At 31.5% G+C, this 24,130-nt stretch overlaps 1 protein-coding gene and 1 non-coding gene across 2 annotated transcripts in view; both read left to right on the top strand.

Moving 5' to 3' along the window:
* The window catches only part of LOC111691466 (zinc finger protein 99-like), a 41,561-nt gene that overhangs the window by 1,498 nt on the left and 15,933 nt on the right, over positions 1–24,130 (top strand). The window contains exons 2-8 of the mRNA XM_023454338.1: positions 5,266–5,443; positions 8,082–8,141; positions 17,250–17,341; positions 20,496–20,668; positions 20,853–21,018; positions 21,546–21,787; positions 21,890–22,049. Of these exons, the coding sequence (XP_023310106.1) occupies positions 5,266–5,443; positions 8,082–8,141; positions 17,250–17,341; positions 20,496–20,668; positions 20,853–21,018; positions 21,546–21,787; positions 21,890–22,049 (1,071 nt within the window). The remainder of the gene's footprint in view (positions 1–5,265; positions 5,444–8,081; positions 8,142–17,249; positions 17,342–20,495; positions 20,669–20,852; positions 21,019–21,545; positions 21,788–21,889; positions 22,050–24,130) is intronic.
* Positions 17,929–18,001, top strand: Trnaa-agc. Its single transcript has one exon. It is a non-coding gene; the product is annotated as a tRNA-Ala (tRNA).

Here is a 24,130-nt window from a genome sequence, read left to right on the forward strand (position 1 = left end):
GAAAAGTGCAAGAAAAGTTATTCCTATCCAGCAAATTTGTCCAAGCACGAGAAATATGAATGCAAGCGTACCAGATATTTCAAATGTCCCCTATGTCTGTATACAGCATTTGAAAAACAGTACCTTAACAGTCATATCTTTAAGGTACACAAAAGAACCGATTAATGACAGTTATGTATTTGTATAATCCACTTACTACCCTGAAATTTATCAATATCTTTGAAAATATCAATAGAACTTAGTTTGGTTCACAGAATTCGATTGCCACGTAATCGGTTTAGGTTTCTTGACGTTTCCAGAAGAAGAGGGGAATATATCTTTCGAAAAGTCAAGCAGTGTAGCTGTGGTAACTAAGCTGTTCAGACATCAACTCAATTTGTTGATAACATTCGAATTTCAGAATAATACGCATATGAACATTGCTTGTATTTTTTTTAATAGGTTAACAATGTCAAATTTGTAATATATATTTATACTTAAAACTTTACCTAATAAATATTTGTAGGATTTCTCACATTTTTCTTTAGTTTAATGATAGCGCAATATACAGTGTGTTTCATTTCAAAGGAATACAGAGCCATAACTCTGACGTCATAGCGTGATCGAAGCTTCACACTATGGTACCAGAAAGTACACAAAAATGTCCTTTAAACAACAATCAAAACGGTTTTTACCTACCTTGTGAAGGAAATTATGTCTAAGTATTTATTTCAAATGAAACACACTGTAGATGTAGTTGGTTAAAAAAGTATCATTACTAATTTGTAATGTGTCCATTATTTAACTATTTTTTTAACATAAGTGCTAATGTATTTCATTGTTTCACCATAAGCCAATTTTTTGTTAATTTTTTTTTATTTTTAGGTTTTGTTTTAAACATAGCTTCTAACCATTTTGTGCTCTAGATCTACAAGGGCGAAATTTGTATCTAGTATAGTTCCTGCCTTATTATCTAATTAAATAATTATTAAGGTTATGTTACAAAAATCTGTTATATTTTTAGAAAGTACTATTTGCAAGATATGTTCGAAAATATACAAAAATCGAAGCTCTTTAAGAAACCATGTTAGACGACAGCATATTCAGCAAGAACAACCAGGTAGGTTGTCGACACTGATTTTCCCAAATATTTTTAATGTTCGTTTATTTTCCCCACAGTAGTATGAACATAATTACTTACGTATGAAAACTAGTTTAATACCCTTTTATTATTTTTTTCATTTTTCAAGGTAAAAAAGTGACTACATGTTCAAAAATTACTTAAATCTTTCATAGACGGTAGAGATTGTTTCGTTTTTCACAAAATCTTGTTGCTGATGTTTAAAAAATACATATCTGCTATTTTACTCTATATATTTTTAGGTGAATATCCTTGTTACGTTTGTAACAACATTTACAAAACCAAGAACTCTTTAATGGTTCACATTTCAAGACAACACTCGAATGTGCAAAACTTCACTTGTGCCACTTGTGGGAAAATGTTCAGCAGAAAGGACAATCTTAGGTGTCATACCATGACTCATAGGAATTGTATCAAAGATGAAGTGCAGTTCTAGGAAGTAGTTTTTCTTTGTATCACACCAAAATTTAAATGTCACATAATATTAAAAATATATTATTTCAAACTCTCTACTTTTTTTTAATTTAAAAGCCTACGATGACTTTTTTTAACTTGTGTGGGAAAAATGAAATTGTTGATACAAGGACATATATTATTTGAAAATAAATGTTTCTTTTATTTCTTTACTTTTCTATTTCACTAAATGCATTGCAAACAAATTGACGCAGTATTTAATTTTTCAGTTGCTTTAATTCGATGTCCAAAGTGCCGAAAAGTATATAAAAACCCTAACTGCCTGAGCGCACATCTGGCACAAGATTGTGGTAAGAAGAAACTGTACTCGTGCATGCTCTGCCCATCAATTTTCAAAAGAAAAGAACACCTTAAGCAGCATGCTTCTAGAAAGCATTCTGGCAAGGGGTACATTAAATGAGCTTATTGTTAATGGAGATCAGTGCTGTGGGTTATATGTCACACACACCCAAACGCAACACACGCAAAATATGCAGGAATAGAAATATTTATTTTGTATAATCAGTTATTTAAGAATTATTGTTTTGTTTTACATTATTTTGTTTATATTTGTTGATTATTATAATATATAATATGTATAATAAAAAGTACAAAAAAATTTTGTGTTCCTTTATTACTATATGTATAACATATGTCAAGGTGTTTTTAAATTAAAATTACAGTTGATCTTATCAAAAACTAAATCGATATACCAGGAAATGTGCCTGTAGAATATTCATTAATTTTTTTATTATATTTATAGCACAGCGAGACTGATTTTTTCCCGGTTATATCAAAAGTTTATGCTAACTTCATTACTTTGAAAGGAAAGCATTTTGCAGTTCCACTCGCTTTATTCTTATCTCAATAATGAATGAATGGATTTTCGAGATATTCAGTTTTTTTTTTGAAACTTTTGAGATTTTTAAACTTAAAAGTTATAAGTGAAATATTTTGCTATTTTTGTTTTGGAAAAAGGTAATATGACCGAAATTGTTAACAAACACTCATGATTTTTAAAATTTATTGGCCAAACTTGATCTGTAAGAGCAGATGCTTTTCAAACTGCAAATCTATTTTTTGCAGCTGAAACTTTTAAAACCCCCCTAATTTCCACACCACTGGTTAGATTTTGATCAAAGCTTATATGCAGATTGCTGTAAAGAAACTAAATTGTACTAAATGTAGAGTCGAAACTTTAAAGAATTGTAATCAATTTAGCAACAATATTTTACTTTATTTTGGTGGAAAAAGTCAACCCTGAATGTTTGTCGCAATATCACTGTTATTCCAAATATCTCGAAAGCTATTCATTTTTCACAATGTTGATACCAACTATTAGTGTAATAGAAGAACTAAGATATATCTTAACCTACAATACACAGAAAAGTTGTAATTTTCTCCCCTATACAGGGTGATTCACAAATGGTGACCAAAAATGAAACCTCGTATTCTTTGGTGAATTTTAAGGGGAGTATTTCCTATAAAGTTTTTATCTTCGTTAAAAAGATAAAGTGTGTTAAACTTCAAAAAATATTTTTAATTTTTTTAAATAATTCAAAAACAAGTAAGTGAAATAATTTGAAATGGGGCACATGTATTTATGTAAACATTGTTCAAAACCTGAGGGCTTTTCCTAAAAAATTTACATGGTGCAGTGGCGGAGATACAGGGTATGTGTGGTATATTTTTCTAAATAAAATGGTACGCCACTGCTTTACGGTAACAACCATGATATTTTCGGATTCGTCTTTCAATTTTCTACAAATTACTACCCTCTTATGTTTTTCGAAAAAAGCCTGATTTTCGAGTAAAACTTAAAAAACGAACTGAGAACACACTTCGATATTCGAATATAATGCTTTTTAAAATTACGGGGGCTGCGATAGCAACTTTGACATTCTGAGCAGTTAGAAGAAAGAATAAATAATGTTTTTCATCAGATTCAAGCAACAATAAATTTCGAACAAATTACATTTTCGTTACTAAAAAGATGTCGCGCCTGTGTTCGTGGAAATGGAGATATTTTTGAGCATATACTCAAATAAAATCATTGAAATAATAAAGTGTTTTCAGTTGGTTTTTTAAGTTTTAATCGAAAATCAGGCGTTTTTCGAAAAACATAAGAGAGTAGTAATTTGTAGAAAATTGAAAGACGAATCCGAAATTATCATGGTTGTTACCGTAAAGCAGTGGCGTACTATTTTATTTAGAAAAATATGCCACCGATACCCTGTTTCTCCGCCACTGGAGTATGTAAATTTTAGGAAAAGCTATTTTGGACAATGTTTACACAAATACATGTGCCCAATTTCAAATAATTTCACTTACTTACTAGTTTTTAAATTATTTTAAAAAATTAAAAATAATTTTTAAAGTTTAACACCCTGAGCGTCCTAGATAAAAGCTTTATAGGAAAGACTCCCCTTAAAATCCACCAAACAATACGAGGTTTCATTTTTGGTCACCATTTGTGAATCACCCTGTATATGAGAGTAACGATCAATAATTGTATGCGTAAAATTTTCTAGTACGTTTCTCAATCATTTTTTCCTGTCTTTACTAATGACATTTCAGTAATGCGGAACATAACCTCACAAAGTAGATGCATCAAGTAATCTTAAATCATTAAATGGTGGTGTAGGTGAAATCTTGAAACCATAACTCCTATGTAAATAAAAACATTTTAACCTCAGTTTCAGTTGTAGGCCCTGTGCCGTGCCCACAGTGCGGAAAACTGTATAAAAATATGTGCACCATCAACTCTCACCTGCGTCAGGACTGCGGGAAAGAGCGGGCGTTCGTCTGCGCGTTCTGCCAAAAGGGCTTCAGGCGGAAGCAGCGTCTGAAGGAACACATCGCTTGTGTCCATCACAAAAATTTACACAAATTTGATGCCTCTGTCTGATACATTATATTTTTCTGGGTAATACTCTAATATTGTGTTGAAGGGTTCATATTTTAGTCGTAATATTATAAAACTTTAAAGCTTTAAAATAAATGATACTAAAAATTTATTGAAATTGGTAGTTTCATTTTAAACTTGAACTGTTTCCTTTCATCACAATAAGCAAAGACAAAGAACACTAACATCTTCTAAGGCGATACAGTTGAGAGGTACAGAGAAAAGGATTTTGTCCGTCAAGGAACTATATTTTACTAGAAAGAAACTAAAACCCAACGCAATGTAAGGAGAATCATCATTATGGTAGGAGAAACCCATTGATTTCTCTTGTGTTTCCAGCAAGGTTCAATTTCAATAAAGTGCAAATTTGTACAAACCAAATGTCTCCTGGTGGTGATGTTATGAAAAAAAGACACAGAAGATATGTGTAGCTTTCTTTGATGCACACCGATTCCACTGATAAGGTTTAGATTTTTGTTTTCAAATTCCATACGTAGATAACTACCTACTGTAACAAAAGTATAACTGTATGAAATTTAAAATTTTTGTTTTCATTGTTGAATCTCTGTCAAAAAATGTATTTCAAGTTGTATCTTTAAAGCGTTATGAATAGATTTGTAGGAAATATTATTGATTTATGTTCTATAGATTCGAACCTAAGCTAATTATTTTAGTAATCATTTAATATATAAAATAACTTGTTATCACACTTTGTACATATCATTCCAATAAATATATTGTTCTAATATTAAATACAACAATTATTTTCTGACTTGTTTCCTTTTAGGACCTGTTCCATGTCATAAATGTGGAAAAATTTATAAAAATAGATGCACAGTAATGGCCCATCAGCGTTTGGATTGCGGAAAGAAACGAACATTCGTTTGCACGTACTGCAACAAGAGTTTCACACGTAAACATAGCCTTAAGGGACACATGGGAATAACTTGTGCCCTTATTCCCCGGTAAGATTCTTCCCACCAATCTCATATTGGTGTCTCGCTTCAAGTTTTCAGGGCAGTTATGTTACCAAAAATAATTGTGAATATGTTGATGTGTTAAATAAAAATCATACTTTGTCAAACTTTTGCATTTTAAAATACTTCACTTTGCTTTCATCTGAATATAACCAGGTCGTATTCATGTTTATCGCTTTTATCGACCAGTAAATAAATTGTAGTGAAAGGTACACAAACAATTATTTCGATATTAATAAATTGTTATCTGATTGTGAATTCTGTTTTAGGTGAAGAGAAATTTAGCCCTCCTCGTTTCACCTGCGAGCAATGCGGAAAATCTTACAAGCACTTACCGTCGTTGTGCAATCACAAGAAATTCGATTGTGGGAAACCCCCTTCGTTTAAGTGCGCGTTCTGCTCTTGCACGTTTTCTCGAAAACAGTCTCTGCAGAGGCACCTCTTATGCTCCTGCAAAAAGGCGCAACAGTCGACAATGTCATCTGCTTTTGTAACATTTTAATATAGAGGAATAGACTATAGAGACGAAGATCTTTTCAAAGATCAAATAATTAATATTTGTTATTGGAAAAGACCAAATGAAATCTTTGCCTCTCAACAAAGGAATAGAGAAAATTATTAAAAAATAATAGAATTTAAAAAATCAGTGACATCAATACAGTTAGTTCGCTATGATTTATCATAACGTATACAGGGTCGGAAAGTCCCCATGGTTCATCGGCAGTTACGTGAGAGCGATAAAGTAAGTCATAGAAATCCGTGCGATGATAGAGAAGGATGGCTATAATGAAGACGTCTCATAGTCACCGAACGTTTCGCCCTTCCACAAATAAGATCCACTTCCACTTGTAATTCAGCGACCGGTGGTCATCTTTGTTTTCGTCGTTTGGCTTTTCTTTAATAGATGTCACTACTTATACAATTTCGACTTCGGTATTCCGATATGTTAATACAATCCGTTAACAGAGGGCAGCACAACGCGTAACAAAGAAAACTTTTTACAGTAGCTAGTAGATACCTCTGTTTGTAATTCTAGTGACCTTGTTTGCCCTACTGAGAAGTTATTCAAATGGAGTATAGTGCTCAGCTGCATTTAGAGTTCATTTAGTTGTTATTTAAGTATACTAAGTATATAAATCCCAAGAAATAAAGCAAAATTCCCTAATTCCCCAATTCCAAAAAAATCGGTAGATCTGGCATCACTCACCTTATTGTGCTGCCCTCTGTTAACGGATTGCATTAACAAATCGGAATACGAAGTGGGAATTGTATAAGTAGCGACATCTATTACAGAAAAGGCAAACGCCGAAAACGAAGATTACAACCGGTCGCTGAATTACAAGAGGAAGTGGATCTTATTTGTGGAAGGGCGGAACGGGCGGTGACTATGAGACGCCTTCATTATAGCCATCCTTCTCTATCGCACGGATTTCTATGACTTACTTTATCGCTCTCACGTAACGGCCGATGAACCATGGGAACTTTCCGACCCTGTATAACTGGAATTAATTTACCTATTAATACTACGCAAATAGTTAATATTATTTATTTATTTTCTTTTGCACCACATTTACTGAGAAATAGATATTGAATAACTCAACAGTATAAGTAGCTTTTATAGAATGTTCGTTTTGTTGATCTGTTAAATTGTGGTGGACTGTTTTATTTTTGTCTTTGTATTTATTGTGAATTAAATAAAGTGTGGAGAGCTATAAACATGTTTTATCTAATATATTTGACGTAATCAAAATATATACAGGGTGCCCACTAAAATCGGCGAGGTATGATATTAGAGAAATATATAGGCCTTAGAGCTTCAGGCAAAAATTTTGTTTGAATAACTCAACCAAGCGAAATCCTTGGAAATAGTTTTCAATTTCGTAGCTCGGCCGCTAGAGGGCGCAATTTTTTTCAGAAATGTTTCCTATTCAGGCATATTAATTTGTATAAATATGGCTAGCCTATCTAGCTGTCTCTCGAGCGAAAGGGTGGGGGAAGCCCCTAATTTCTGATCAGAAAAAGCATTTCTTTGAGGATTGGCTCATCAAAAACCCATAATGTTGTATATCGTTGGAAAGGTCTTTTCATGCTTTATCTCGTGGTAAATGGATAATGTCATTTACCTCAATATGGAAACCTATAGATGGCGTTATTTCAGAAAAATGCCGTTTTATGGATTTTTCTCAAAAATTTTAAAAGCAATGCTATAGTTTTCTTTACATAAATTAATTCAGCATAAAAAATTGATGAATATAATATAAGTTTATATTAACGTAGCCACTATGTGAAAGATTCATAAAGAGATTTGTGAATTAATGAAACTCTTAAGATATCGGATGTTAATATTTTTTTATAAAATATTTAATATAATTTCATCTTTCCAAAACCTCATAGCTGGCTGCTTAGTGGTACAATTTCTGCGGCACTTGGTTCTACAAATACATTTAAGGCACCCTGTATATATAGAATATAATGAGCAAAATCATACAACGCAGTAAAACTGGACAGGGATATCCCCTACTAAACCTGAACACTCTGTAGAATGAACTATTGCTTTAGCACTGCTTGAATTCTTACCATTTTGTACGAAATATATTTTTTCATTAGTAACGGTTTGTAATTTTAGGGTATCTGATAAAAACGTACCCCTGCAAGAATTGTACCAAGGTGTACAAGTATTACACAGGTCTGTATGCCCATCGAAAATATGAATGTGGTAAAGAGAAGTCATTTATTTGTGTTGCCTGCAACAGAGGTTTTTGGCACAAACAAGCTTTACAAAAACATGAGAAGACTATTAATTGCAAGAAGAATAGAATGGAGATTTAATCAAATACACTTTACACATGTATATATTTATTAAATAATACGTAATTTACCACTGTTCTAACAAACTATAGACTGATTTTTTGGCATTTAATAAAATGAATACTAACATTTGCGAAATGTCTTTTACCTCAGTGATCCAGTTTCTTATTTGGATAAAAAGATATGATGAAGACTTTTCACTCTTTTTTATTTAGACGCTCGTCATCAGCGACGGCGGTGTATTAAAAATATAGGTGAGGATCGAATTCGTTTTGATATGTCTTTGATATACCTAGTGAGCATAATAAACAGCAAGCATACTGTTCGTATTGGATGTTTTTTAACGTGTATAGCGAACATAGCTAGCTTATAATTCTGTGTGGCGTTAGCCTAATACAATAATTTCTAGGTGCGTCTATCTACTCCTGTTCAAAATGTGACAAGGCGTACAAACATCATACTTCTTTGAGCAAACATCAAAAATTTGAATGTGGAAAGACCAAGTCGTTCGCCTGTCGTTTTTGTAGCAGGACTTTTTGGCATAAACAGTCCATGCAGAAGCACGAGAGAAATATGTCCTGTCCCAAACCAAGAGATCGTAGTTCTTAGAACAGCAGGAATTTATTGCTTTGTACAAGTTTTCTTCTTTCATAATTCCTTTTAAGACTAAAGCAAGCAATGTTGAATGTATAATAACAGTCATTTTTAATAAAGTAGTTTTAGTTTAATTTTAAAACTGAGTTGTTGTAAGATAATAAACGCTTTTAATAAAAAAATATATATTTTAGACATATAGCAATAAAGTTGCATTCAAGGTAAGTGCAAACTATCCCACAGTTTCTTGTATGTATAGAAAAAAATTCCGTACTCTGAGCAAAATATTAAAATAAGTAAATTTTATCGTAGACAATGTGGAAAAGTACATACAATATCTGGAAGATGGAAAATACCAGTGTCTAAAATGCTCTCGACTATACAAACATAAATTTACCTTGACAAGACATTTGGTTTATGAATGCATGAAAAACCGACCATTTGCATGTCATTTGTGTGCCTATAAATGCACAAGGAAGCATCGACTGGAGGAACATTTGCGCTCCAGGATTCACAGTTCTATCGTTCTTGGAAAAATAAGAAAATAGTGTCATCCTTTTGTTAAAAGTTTTCTAGTCGTCGTCATTTTAAAAACAATAAATATTCTATAATATATTTGCATTTTAATACATGATATAGACCTTTGTGTAGAACTGCATGTATTCTTACAATCCCAGCAAACCTAAAATATTGTTTTAATTCGAAGATCGTTTGCTATAATTTCTATGTAAATAAACTTTTTAACTAATCCTGGTCAATTTTAAGGTTTGCGACAGTTGAACTCGAATTTCTATAAATGTGATAGGTGCAGTAAGACATACAAGCTCTTAAACAGTCTACGCAGACATCAGAGGGTCGAATGTGGCAAGACAAAGGATGTACTGTGCAAGTTATGCCATCATCGGTTTTACTACAAGCAAGAAATGCAGGTGCACATGTACAACAAACACAAGGAATATTTTAAAAAAACTGAATGAATACCTAATTTGTATAACGTTAAGTTCTCATTGTTCTAATTTTCAACATTGCTAAACTGCAGGGAAAATGATAGTAGATCTTCTTTCTGGTAGATCCATGCGAATAGATCAAGGCTGTTGTATTATATTAATAACATTTCTTGATTAATCTTATATGATATATATTTACTAACATTTTTTAAATATCGAGGAGGATACAGATATTTAATTAACCACTTTTTACTGTTTTACAGAATCTTACAATAATAGACAAAAAAAAATGCAGTTGAAGATTTGTAAAATAGTTTGTTTTAATATACACATACACATCTCATTATGACACCAAGTAATTTCTTAAGATCTGCTATTTACATATATATGTAAAACTTTTTTTATAATTTCATATAACTGAGATGATTTCATTGTATTTCATTGAAAATGTTGGTGGCACTAACATTATTGATGTGTTTTTAGAATAAATAAAAATACAGTGTTTGTTTTTTAAACATTTTTTTTGTCTGTAAATAATTATTTCTCGAAATTGTCATATTATAGATTATGTTCAAATATATATTTAGTGTGTTTTTATGTGTTGTATTCTTTTTTGTGATATCCTGATGAAGGATGCTTATTAAAATTAGGTACATCAAATCACTTTTTAAACTTATTTTATATGCAGACAAAGCGTTTCTAGAATATGACGCCAAACTGACACTAGGAGTTTCCTAGGATTCTCAAAATGTTTTTCAAAATAGTTACAATATGATAAAGGTATACTTTTCTTAAATGTACTCCAAGTCATATAAATACAAGTCGATGTTTGTCTTTAGATTATCAAGAAGTGTTTCTTTCTTCTTTCTTCTCAAAAAAGATGCCATTAGGGTTATCGATGAAGTGATTTACATTGTATTTTATTTTAATTTTTTGAAAGACCATCCTAAATAAAATTACTGGATATTCGCAGGAAATGTCACGGACAATTTTTATGGACAAAAGAAACCTTATCCTTTTTGGTTGTTTTTGTTATTTAGGTACGTTTCAAGACACAACACATATTTGTTGCATTCTTAAAGACCGCTGTACTAATTAAACGTTCTTTTAGATATTAAACCAAGGTTCTATTGCACTGCTTGTGGAAAGTCCTACACTATAAAGAACAATCTCAGAAGACACCAAAGAGTAGAATGTGGCAAAGCCAAGTCACAAGTTTGTTACCTTTGCGACAATAAATACTATTATAAACAAGAACTGGATATGCATTTGCGACTAAAACACAACATACATTTTGGTTCTTATAGACGAAGTTGGTAACACCAAAGATACTACAGCAAATTAGAACTGGTATCCTATCTACTATTTCCATAAACGTAAAATTTTTGTATTGACTTTAGGATGTAGTTTTCTAGTATCTTTTGTCTCTTCTAGTCAAATTTTCTTTTGATAATATCAGAATATCAGGAGGGAGTATCAAAATAAATATAACTAGTAGTTTGTAAATAAATATATATCTTATGATATAGCTAGGTTCTGAAAGAATCGAGTTTTATTAATAAATATACCTACCTATTGAAACCTAAAGTATTTTTTACATTTTTCGTTATCGTTTTACATTTTAAATTAAGAAAGGCCCTATGACTGAACGTTGAGGAATACCATAAATAATTTAATATTAACTAAACATTTTACAAAATAAAAGTGAGTTATATGTATTTATGATAATTAATGTTATTTAAAAAAGTTTTGAGTTATATCACAACTTTCGAGTGTTATATGAGATTGATAAATAAGAGTTTTTAACTGAATCCTTCATATTCATCCTTTCCGTCAAAAACAAATCCAAAAATCATAAACGTTAATTGCCTATCTGCATTTACAACCATTCTTCATATACCTACGTAATTTTGTAACAGAAAACCCTTTTTTTAAAGCTTATGTTTTTTAGGTAGATACATTTGTCCTAACGGATGTGGAAGACTCTACAAACACAAATCGTCCCTTTATAACCACACTAGATTCGAGTGTGGAAAGGATAAGGCCTTTGTGTGTCACATGGATAATTGTACATTTAAAACCAAACGGAAAGGTAGCCTCAAATCGCATTTAGTAATAGTCCATGGGGTGAAGTATCAAGGCAGCAGAAGGAACAGATTTCTCATCTTTACAAGCGAGTAAATTTGCCTCAAGGCAAAGTTTTATATCTTCGTCTTCGTAAATAAAGAAAAAAGTGAAAATCTACGTTATAAGATTCCAATTTTATTTAAATCCTAGGAATATGAATGGGTTGATTGTTACATTTTATAGTTATTATTGTTTAAGGGCTTCAAGTATCCCAAACTTTATTACTTATAAAAGACCCTATGTATTTGGTAACTTCATTCAGTACATTCACATCAGATAGATTGGATCTAAACAAAAAATGGTATAAAAAGGGATTCTAAAATAGGCAACTAAACAGAAAACGTAAATTTAAGAGTAATAATTGCTGAATACGCCCGCTGGCGTTCGGCTACTGGTTTTTGTAGAATATTTTTTATTATTTTTTTTATTAGTAGTAGTTAGGCACGCATAGCATTTTGTTGAACATTTTGCTACATTGGAATAATTAGCAATTTTGTGAGTGAATCCTGGGTAGAAGTTTGTCGAGTGCATTCCCTTTTTCCCTTTCCTATTGCCCTCGACAGGAAGAAAGGTTAATTGCGTCACATTTTAGCGAATTCATTTAGTTTATTTTTATTTCTTTTATTTTAATATACAGGGTGTCCGGAAAGGTAATGAAGGGGTGCACCTAGAGGGGAGTTCAAAATAGTTGTAGTACTTCATAAAAACTTTTTTCCTATCGGGCTTCGTTGTGGAGTTATTCGCCTTCAAAGAAAGAAGTTTGAAAACAAATTCAGTTATAACTTCTAAGTCATTACCATGACACCAATGAAATTTGGGCAGTTAAAGTAACTCATGATAATGTTCATTTACAAGTTTAAACTAATATTCAATATGCCTGGAATATACAGGAGGAGAACATCGAATTTTATTAACAACATACATGTATTGTATCAGAAATGCGATATTAACATTTTTGCAAAAATCTTGGAATTTGAGATGACTGTCAACAATTATGTATAATTAGCAGTTAGATAATTGTCTAAATCATTTTGACACCATTTGTCGATTCAATATCATGGAGGATTTTAGCTATGAAGAATTTGCATATATTCACCTAATGTACGAACTTGCACAATGTAATGCTTCTGAAGCTGTTCGGATTTACGCCAACCGCTTCCCAAATAGAATAGAATGTGCATATTCATATTTGAAGTGACGAAAACCCCCTTGCTATTATTCAGACAAAACACTAATAAAAAATTATCATTAATACATGGATGGGAATACCTAATTGGAAACTAGTTAGTGGGACCACATATCATTGATGACTGCAAGAACACCTTAATCCGTAATTAGAAGACGTCCCTTTAAATATTTGAAATAACATGTGGCTTACGCCCGATGGTACACCACTTCATTTAGCAGGGCAGTAAAGGCTTATTTAAATACCACATTTCCCGGTCGAGGTAGTCCTTTTTCGTGGCTGCCTCGGTGTCCCGATCTTAATTCTCTCAATTTTTGTCTTTGGGGCCATCTTAAAAGTCTTGTTCATGAAACTCCTGTAAATAGTAGGGAAGAATTATTAAATCGCATAATTACATACGCCGACATCATTAGAAATGATCACCACATGTTATCACGTTTTTGATACAATAAATGTACGTTGTTAAAAAAATTCTATTTTCTCAAAAACGGTACAAGATATCGACTGATGTACGGTATACCTTTTTTTTAACAAAGTGAGAGAGGAATCGAACTATGACAGAAAAATGTCAAATTTGGCAACACTGTCAAAGATGTATAAATTTAAATGGATCATTTTGTCTGACATTACCATGAGTTACTTTAATTGCCCAAATTGACTTTTTTTGTAATAACTTCAAAATTTGTTACAATATTCAAATGAAATTCGGCATAGGTTCCTTAGTAAATCTATAATAATTTCGTGAAAGAATATATTTTTTTGACACTGCCGTTAAGTTGCAGAGAGCAATCGATTTTTTTTCATATAAAAATAATTGCTCTATATTTTTGGAAAAATAATGCATTTTTCTGAGAAATCCTTTGATATACACAAGAAATATCTTTTTACTGCGTTTTTTAAATACAATGCATCACTTTGAACAATTTTTTTTATAAATATAGTATTAACATTTATATACATGATTTCAAATATTGAATATTTCAACCAAAAATTTCTACCCGATTATTTAAGACATACAACAAATATCTTCGTTAATAAAGAATTGGTGATTATTTTTATTTTTTCTCGAATCGGTTAAGATTGGGATCCACTTCTGTATATTTTGATCCATACTATCACAGATTGAAATAAAGGCAATTAATGAACTTATAAATTGTGTCCGTCGTGCGAATTTATTTTGTATATACTTACATAATGATGGTTCAGTTTGCCACTTCCTTAGCAGAGCTATGTATTCAATGTGCTTGAGTATGTACAATCTGAATTTTTTTAAATTTAACATTACATTGTTATTGTTCTTACGTTTGGAAAAACAAATCCATGACAAAATCATTTACTTTTTATATTATAATATTTCCATGTATCCTTTTTATATAATATTATTCATATTTTGTCTATTTTTTTTATTCAGATGAATATCATTTCTGTCTATTTGTTATTGTAGATATTATTTAGTTACGTGGTGTGTAATTCAACGAAAACTTGGCTGTATTGTGACTACGAGGATAAGTTAAAAAAATGTCGAATATATTTACTTCGATTTTGAGGAAATAATTATTAAAATTGAGGTTAGGTCAACAATAAATGTCTTTAAAAACGTGTTTTATTTGATCAACAGTTGGATAATAATAATTAATAAACTAAACTTCTACAATTTTATTTTTGTGATTCTGTTCTGCATATCCTATTTTTGAAAATTCTGGTAAGATCAGAAATGCGGACCTTTTTAAACCAATGCATTCTGGATGTTAAATCAATGTAACAAACATGAAAAGACCTTTCCAATGAGGTATAACACTATGGCTTTTCATGAGCCAATCCTTATGGTGCTAGCTTTCTCATGATTGTCATGTTCTATTGTGTATGGGGACTTTTAACAATTAACTGTGTACACAGTAGGAGACATGTTTTCGTTGGAAAACACTATATGTTTAGAACAACGCATGTTCAGACACATGGTGTCACATTCGATTTTATGTCTATCTTAAATAATACTGCTGTTAAAAATAAAGTACGTACTGACTAACTCATGTTTAATTTTTTTTTCATTAATTTTTTCATACTACCATTATAATATAGTGAAAAATATATTTTTTTTAAGTCTAACTCAAAACCTTAACAAATGTAACGAATCATTTTGCGCATAGGAAACATTATCAAAAAACTATTTTGTGGACTAAAGACTGTTTTAGTATGTAATGTGTCACTTATAGCTCTTCATGGATTAAATCTACCTTAAAATTAAATTAATGTATTAATAGTACCCTTCGAACGTTGACTAAAGTGACTTTTAATACCGGTATGTACATTGTACAGCTATTATAGTGAATTAGAAAGAACTATAAACCTTCCTATTATATAAAGACATGTACAACAGACTACTTACTTTTTTATATTTACGTATATTATGTATTTGAATGCATGAATGTGTAAATAATTATATAATAATAATTAATTTAATTTTTAAATAATAAACACAGTTAACAATGTTAAAATACTTTCAGTTATCTTAACATTTTACTACTTGCTGAATAAATAAATAAATAAATAAATAAATAAATATCGTCTTTATATCTAATGCAAATGATTTTGTATAATAGACTAATAAACAAATTTTAACATATCTGCACATAGACCATCGCACGTAGAAAGTAGCACCTGTATTTACTAGTAACACAAAATCACCGAAATAATATAGGTATGCCCGTCTATATATCTCATCTGTCTAACCCTGATGTTAATAGATTTCAGGTCTGCAAAATTTACCATGGATCCAGTAAGTAGGAGGCTGCTTTGTCCTAGCTGTCCGTTGTCCTTCGCGTTGAAAGGACATTTAGTACGACATATCAGATATGAGTGTGGGGAAAACTCGAAGTTTCAATGTAGCACGTGCTTTAGAAAATTTAAGCACGAGAGTGTATTGAAAGATCATTGTTATTTTGTTCATAAAGAATTTATAATAGATAACTAGGTGGTTCATGTTGGATATTCTTTGATTTTTAGGGAAAATGTTATGCTTATCACATTAGAGAGTTTTAAAAGAACATTGCATAAACATGTGTTGATTTCCTAATAGTTTTTATTTTTTATGTTAGAATTTAAAGTTACAACTGAATTACGTATATTTTATAGATGAGTTTGCACGAGGTACTGTTTTTTACTTACTAGATATATATTGTTGATATATAATTATAAATTACAGATAATAAAATTAGTGAATGATTGATGACAATATGAGGGACATATTTTTGGCACTTTTTTTTTCTACAATTGACATTTTTTTTTCAACATTACATTCTATCCTTTTGTCGTGATGATTATTGGAATTATTAAAATATTTTGATGATTTTTAATAATAAGTAAATAAATACATGTCTCATTTCTTCTACATAATATAATGTTATTCTTATTTGTATTGAATATATTCAGGGTGTTTGAAACTGGCCAAACTGAAAATTTGAATTGTTGTAACCATAATAAGAAAATAAGTGAAAGGGAAGAAATGGTACATTTTGTTTATTAAAATGTAGGAAATCTTATATTTTAATCATATCAGTAGAGCTTACAAAGAGTGGTTGGATTTTTTAAATACGACGTCGAATTCGTGAGGTACTTACTGATAATGACTTACGATATTTCTAGACTACAAGCCTATCGGAAATTTCCAAGGAGTCATTTGACGGCATTAGGTCGAGGTTAATTTTTTTTTGTGTAACCTACATACTGTAGAAATGCCGTATAAAAATGTGTTGCCGAAAACCACCAGGTTTAGCTTACCTGTGTACTCACCTGTACCAACAAGAATTGACGGCATAGTTTCTAAAGTTAGGTATATGTGGTAGTATTGATTTATAAGTAATTCATGCTGGGTCATATGACCCCTTGAAAATTCCGATGGGCTTGTAGTCTATTCCACCGTTGCAACATTTAATTTTCCAAAAACGAAGCTTACGCGTACATTACTTTATAGAACCTATTTTTATTTTGACCACCTAATATCCAATGTTGATATTGGTCAATTAACTACACTGTATAATTAACTAGTTTTAATAAAGTAGTACTTAACATCTAGATTACATTAGTACAAATTCGTATATATCACTTGTACTTTTATCTAATTTTGTATTAACAGATTTCAGGCACACAAAATTCGCCGTGGAACCTTTGACTGGCAGGCACCTCTGTCCAAATTGTCCATTATCTTACAAGCTAAGGAGGCACTTGGTAAGACATATAAAATATGAGTGCGGGGTAAACCCGCAGTTCCAGTGCAATATATGCTTTAGAAAATTTAAGCATAAACTTATCCTGAAGGACCACTATTACTTTATTCACAAGGAAAACTTAGATTTGGAACTGGCATGATTTTATCTTTTCTCAAACAGAAAGTGTTGCTTCTGTCGAGTCGATATGTGTTACTTTTGACATTTATTTCTAGGACACTATGTATATGGATTTGTACTTTTTATAATTTAATTTTTCTATCATTAGTTAGAAAATATTTTTGTCGTATTTTATTTAAAGCATCCTACATCAGTATATGTAATTATTGCAGATTTTTTTTGCTTTTAGACATTGTAGACAGTGTTACTATTATTATTTTTCTTTTTATGGATATCAGGTAGGTATTAGATGGTATGATTTTTAGTTCGTAGGCGATTAACGTTTTTAATAAAAATGTTGGTAGTTACTTAAATAAAGGACTATATATTATATTATTATTAGTTGTATAACTCTGTTATAAAAATATTTTTTGTTGCATTTATTTACTACTCCTGTTTTAATATGTTCCATGAAAAAGTCTGTTCACAGGGGGCGTAGCTCAGATGGTAGAGCGCTCGCTTAGCATGCGAGAGGTACCGGGATCGATACCCGGCGCCTCCAACTTTTTTTTAACACAATCATTGAAGTAGATTGCAATATAAAATTTAATATAATTTTAACTTTTCTATTTATTTATACATATGGTACATATTTTTTATAACCATTTATTAGTTTTTGAAAAAGTGTCTTCATATTATGACCAGCTCCAATAAGAAATAGAAACTAAAGTGATTATACTAATACAAAACATTAGCACTAATCACTTAGCGAGATTTGTTACTATATTTCTGATTTATTTTTGTAAGTTAATATTATTAATTTGTCTAATTTCTATTACTTATCGCCAATTAATTATAATTATCCAACAGAAATCAGTTACAGGGTGGAAGAAAAAATGGATTTTGTTCAATTTTATTGAATTAAAAATAAAAGCTATGCACGAACCCAGGTGAATTAAGGGATTTGCATACCCTTCAATTCTGCAACTTATATACTTGTGCGAAGCCTTGTGTTTTTAATTTCTATTTCAAATAATAAGTGGCAGTCACAATTTAAACTAGTATTTTTGAAATCTATTGTGTTTTGTTTGTGATTGACATATCGACATCAAGAGATTTATCAGAAAAATTCTGTTATCTAGAAGAGAACTATTATGTGGTTTATCTGTATAAGTATGCATGTGTTTTATCAACCGAATGTTAAGACAATACCTTCGTGTTAATCGTTATGTTTTCAGTTAAAAGGTGTGTTGATTTGTGCTGTGTTAATCGTTATGTTTAGTAGTGAAAGGTTCTTTTGTGCTGTGTGCATTGGTTTTTTTGAATAGGTGGACATATTTTTAGTGTCAACGAAAATTTTAAATGTTGATAAAATTATTTTGGATGACAATATTTTCGGCTTCCCAAAAACTTTCATAACCGTTCATTTTTGTGACCAGATGATGGCTTGAATCCATACTTAATATCAGGATTTTTAGACACAACTTTTACAATAATAACAAGAATAAATTTAATGAGAACTATGTTTTCGGCCATTGTTACTATAACAAAAATGGCCACAGGGAACTTTTCTTCTTAATAATCGACATTTACACTATGTCGTACTAGAATATAAATAATAATAAAACTAATTATTATTATTAACCATTTCAGTATGCTACATTGTACGTAATACTACATTATTACCGCACTTATGTGATTATACTCCTTCATATGAGCGCAATAATATTATCTATATCCTATTTTTTGCATAAAATATCTGCTGCATTGAGATTTAGCTGTCCAATAAAAATAAAACAAAACTCCTAGTACTAAACATATTGCCCGTTACTTATCTGATTTTAATATTTGCTGAACGTATGATTATTATTAATCAGAGAGACCCTTTTACCCAACTGTCAGATTTCTACAGGGTGTTCCTTGGCCCAAATTAGTATGAAAATGAAAAGATTAACTCAACTAGTAGTCAATTTGAATTCCTTACGAAGATGTGATAGAGAAAATAACCTGGTGGCAATGTTTTATTTCATTATTTTTTAAACCAATTGAAACGTTAGTACTAAATTTGGTACCTACGCGTTTCTGGTTATCGATAACTCATCCTCAAGGTTACAAAAAATAATCTTTGTGAGGTCATTCTCATCCTGATAAAAAACTGCTATTTTTTTGTATTTGAAATTGGTTTTGCAATACCTGTGTATATATTTTGTTCCAACTTAGTTATTGTAACCTGTTTTAGCAGCTCAAAATGTACACAAATGTCCAAGCTGTTACAAGTCGTACAAGTACAAATGGAACTTAAGACGACACATCATCTACGAATGTGGAGTGGCTCCCAAATTTACATGCGGTGTATGCTTTAAGAGTTTCACTCGAAAAAGAAGTCTCCAACTACATCTGGCACAAACAACCTGTGGACGAACAGGGGCAGGGGTGACTTAAAAATTTGCATACAAGTGCATTATTAATATACAGGGTGTCCCAGTGTCAGCGTACACAAATTTACCAGGGGGTAGACCAGACCAAAATAAGGTGAAAATTCTTATAAAATATTTTTCTGCGATGCACTCTCACTGAGTTACAGGGTGTTGTTCAGAAAAAAATAATTTAAGTATTTTTTGGGTGAAGTGTACATCTATCAAAGGTCATTAAAACTACATCTAACTCAGTGAGAGTACAACACAGAAAAATATTTTTTAAGAATTTTAACCTTATTTTGGTCTAATCTACCCCCTGGTAAATTTTTGTACGCTGACACTGGGACATCCTGTATACTGCATGTTACTAATATCAGAGATTTTAAATGTGTCCACTAATATATTGTGTATTTTTTTTCGCTTTTAAAACAATTAGTACATGTCAATATATTACTTGTATGGTTACAGTGTTTTATTTACTACACTATTCTGCAATATTTTAAGTCAGGCCGAATACCGCTGGCATTTAAACTAAAGAGGTGGGGAGGGGGGTATATTTAAAGAGTATCCTGTATATTACTTTATTTTATTGTTGTCACTAAGTTTTATCACTAGGATACCTAAATAAAAATGTTTTAGATATACTGCACGAAATCAGAGAAATAGTTGCAAGAACGGAATGCAAACTTTTCACACCAAATGATACACGACCAGACTCACAGAATATATCAAAGTTAATACCATTGAAAACTGAAGAAGACGCCTTGTTACTGGAGGAAATATTAAGGAACGAGGAACAGCAACGAATATTGGTAAAGCTTACTTAATATTTTAAAATTTTGAGGTAAACTTTTCTTTCGAAATTTTAAAATTGTGGAACAAAATACACTTTATCTAGTTTAGAAATGTCACGAAAAGAAAATTGTTAATTATAATTTAAAATTCTTATTTTGTATTTCAAATTATTTGTATAAATTATATAACCTTTATTTGCAGCAACTGATACTAAATGACTTACAATTAGAACGAAAAGATAGCAAGGATTTTTTGACGAGTATGCTATCCAAAATATATACGAATAGGTTCGCCGTTAAATGTTCTTGGCATGGAGCTGGTAAACATTTTAAAGTTGGAAATACCAAGACCATCGGAATAATCAAAGGTAATATAAGACTGTCATTTCTTTTATTGAATTATCCAAGTCGATTTAAAGAGAAGTTGCAGCAACGATTCAGTAAAATGACTTTATTTTTCAGACGTTCTGATCCATGCTTATACAAAAACGACCCTGAAAGAGTTTGAAAATTTAGCTAGTTTCTGGTTTGGGTATGGAAAAACAAGATATTTGCTAGAGAGAAAAAATAGAAAGTGAGAGTCCTGTTTGAGTGTCACACAGCAGATTTGGTGGTTTTAATGGATTCTAAACTAATCATACTTATGTTAAACAATTATTACTATTATTAGTGTCTACCTTAGAGTTTTATTTTACTTTATTATTATTTTAAGTGTTTTATTATTATTAATTTTTGTAATATTCACCAATATGTTTGTAGTATTCTAAAAATAAAGGCGAATAAAACAGATCTGCATTGAAAATATTTATCTAGATGCTCGTGACTAATACAAAGAATGTGAATTATATCTCCCTATGCGCGTGTTTTGATATCGCTGAGATATAACTTCTTTCAGGTTATCCAACCAATAAAGATATAATGGATATACTAATCGAAATTAAAGAAACAGTGGCAAGAACCGAATATAAACTTCTCACAATAAATAACCCACAAGACAACAGCGATATATGTTTCAAAAATAATAAAGTTTCCCTATCAAATTCGAAGAGTTTAACAACGTTATTACCAGTGAAGACTGTAGAAGATGTCCTGAAACTGGAAGAAACATTGAAAAATGAGGAACAGCAACGAAAATTGGTAAGCGATGAATATCTGACACTTACTGACCTTAAACTTAAATACTTTTTTCGTATTTTAAAGTAATTATGTAAGTTTCAACGACTTTATCGATACTTTCAGAAAGCAATGCTAAATGAATTGGAAGGAAAAGATTGCAGGAACTTATTGGCGCGTATGCTATCCGAAATATTTACAAATAAGATAGCCGTTAAATGTTCGTGGCATGGATACGGGGAACATTTTAAAGTGGGAAATACCAAAACCATCGAAATTATAAAAGGTAATAAAATAGTAATCGTTTTAAGCCTATAATAATGATATGAGAAAATAACAACAGACTGTATTATTTGCATACTGCAGTATTGAAAATTGAGCAGTAACATTTTCATTATTTACGAATTTATTTTAGTTCTTTTTATCACAGCTACGGTAAGAACGTACATTTTGTGTGAAGTAAATGCTAAATGGGATTTAATTTGCAACGTTTATACCTGTGATGCTGTGATATATATTTATTATCAGACAAATCGGTTTAAAATTTCAGAATTGTAGATTTCAATCTAAGCAATTTGTGAAGCATCTTTATTTTTCAGACGTTTTACTCGAAACATATCCACAAACAACCAATAAGGAATTTGAATATATCGGCGGTTGCTGGTTTAGGCACGGAAAAGAAAGATATTTGAAGGAAAGAAAAAAACCTAATTGAAGATTCGTACTCATATGTAACTCATACTTGTTATATTAATATTTATATCCAAATTTGTCGTTTGTTAACAATATTTTGTAATAAATCATATGCATTCTTATACATTGGCTTTATTTGTAATGGATTGTAAAATTTTTCTCTAGATTATTTGTGACAAGAAAATTTATACAATTCCCATCCACCAAATATCTGACGCATTGGAAATAAACGTTTTTATCAGCATGAATAAAGTAAAGCGCCTTATCACTGGTATACAAATGTGTTTATTTTATTTTCATCACCTACTCGCGGAATCATGAAACAACTGTCAAACCGCCAATAACACTACAGATACCTCAGCTGCACTCTCTACCTTTTATTTTCTATTAAAATGCATATATTAACTTGCCACCGCTCCGTACATATACCAACCCTTCAACCCCTACCCTATGTGGCTTGAGAACTTAATATTCACGCTAAGTTTACATAAATATGACAATTTTATAAAAATAACAAAATTTTAGAGATTCACTGTCCCCCTGCGCCCAGCGGTCCCACCGAACATTTGTAATACTTTTAAAGTTTATATACATATACCTACATATAGTTATGTTCTTAATATCTAGAGTTACACTACCTTCTTCTTCTTCTTCTGCTTCTAGTGGTTGGTCCTAATAAGTCCCATAGCACTGCGGCCTGATTAGGCCTATTGTGCGTCCCACTACTAGTCCTATTCAGCAAGCAAGTAGATTTGTCCTTTTTACAAAGTCCAAAAGCTTCCTTGCTGGCACTTCTCTCAGTTCCTTGGGTTCCAAGTAGGGTCACCCAAGGAGCGCCATTCTGCTACGTGCAAATCCCGGGCACTCGCCCAGGATATGCACAGAAATTTCATCCGCCGATTCACTTACTCGGCAGACTGGACTGTCTACAAGCTTTAGCTTATGTAGATGTTTCCTAAAGTGACAGTGTCCCGTTATGAGTCCTGTCACTCTCCTGAGCTGGATTCTGTAAACTCAGTAAATCATTCGCTCTTTCCTTCGAAGGATGAGCTCCTTGGAATGACTATGTCTTGGCCTTGAAGTCCAGTATTTCCTATGTTCTGTCTCAGTCCATGTGCCCAGAGCCCGCCTGACCACACTGGAAGATGTGCCACAGAAGGGCTCCGGGCCAATGAACTCTGTTTCGGATCCCTTCCTAGCAAATTCATCCGCTTTCGCATTTCCACAAATGCCTTTATGCCCTGGCACCCAACACAGTCTGACTGTATTGTTGGTGGCCAGTTCAATAAGCATTTGTAAACAATCCCACACCAGTTTGAAACTTATCTTGTGTGCGCCCAAAGCTTTAATTGCAGCTCGACTATCAGAGAATATATATATGAGTTTACGTTTATAACCTCTACGTACATTCTCTGCCAGACACGCCATTATCGCGAAAATTTCTGCTTGGACACTACCTTAATCATATCCAATCTCAACAAATACTGGTGTATATTTTGAAGCTAAAAGTGGATTTAGCAGTAATTATAAGGAAAAAAGGTAGTATGAATCAGAAATTAATTATCCAAAGAGAAACTCACTAAATATGAATTACGGAGGTTCAGAGAGTAGGGGGTTTCTGGTGTATATCAAGAATAGCAGAGTTACCGTACTGATTTTCTCTTCGAATGTGCT

The sequence above is a fragment of the Anoplophora glabripennis genome, unplaced genomic scaffold (assembly GCF_000390285.2).
Source record: "Anoplophora glabripennis isolate ALB-LARVAE unplaced genomic scaffold, Agla_2.0 scaffold53, whole genome shotgun sequence".
Lineage (NCBI taxonomy): Eukaryota > Metazoa > Arthropoda > Insecta > Coleoptera > Cerambycidae > Anoplophora > Anoplophora glabripennis.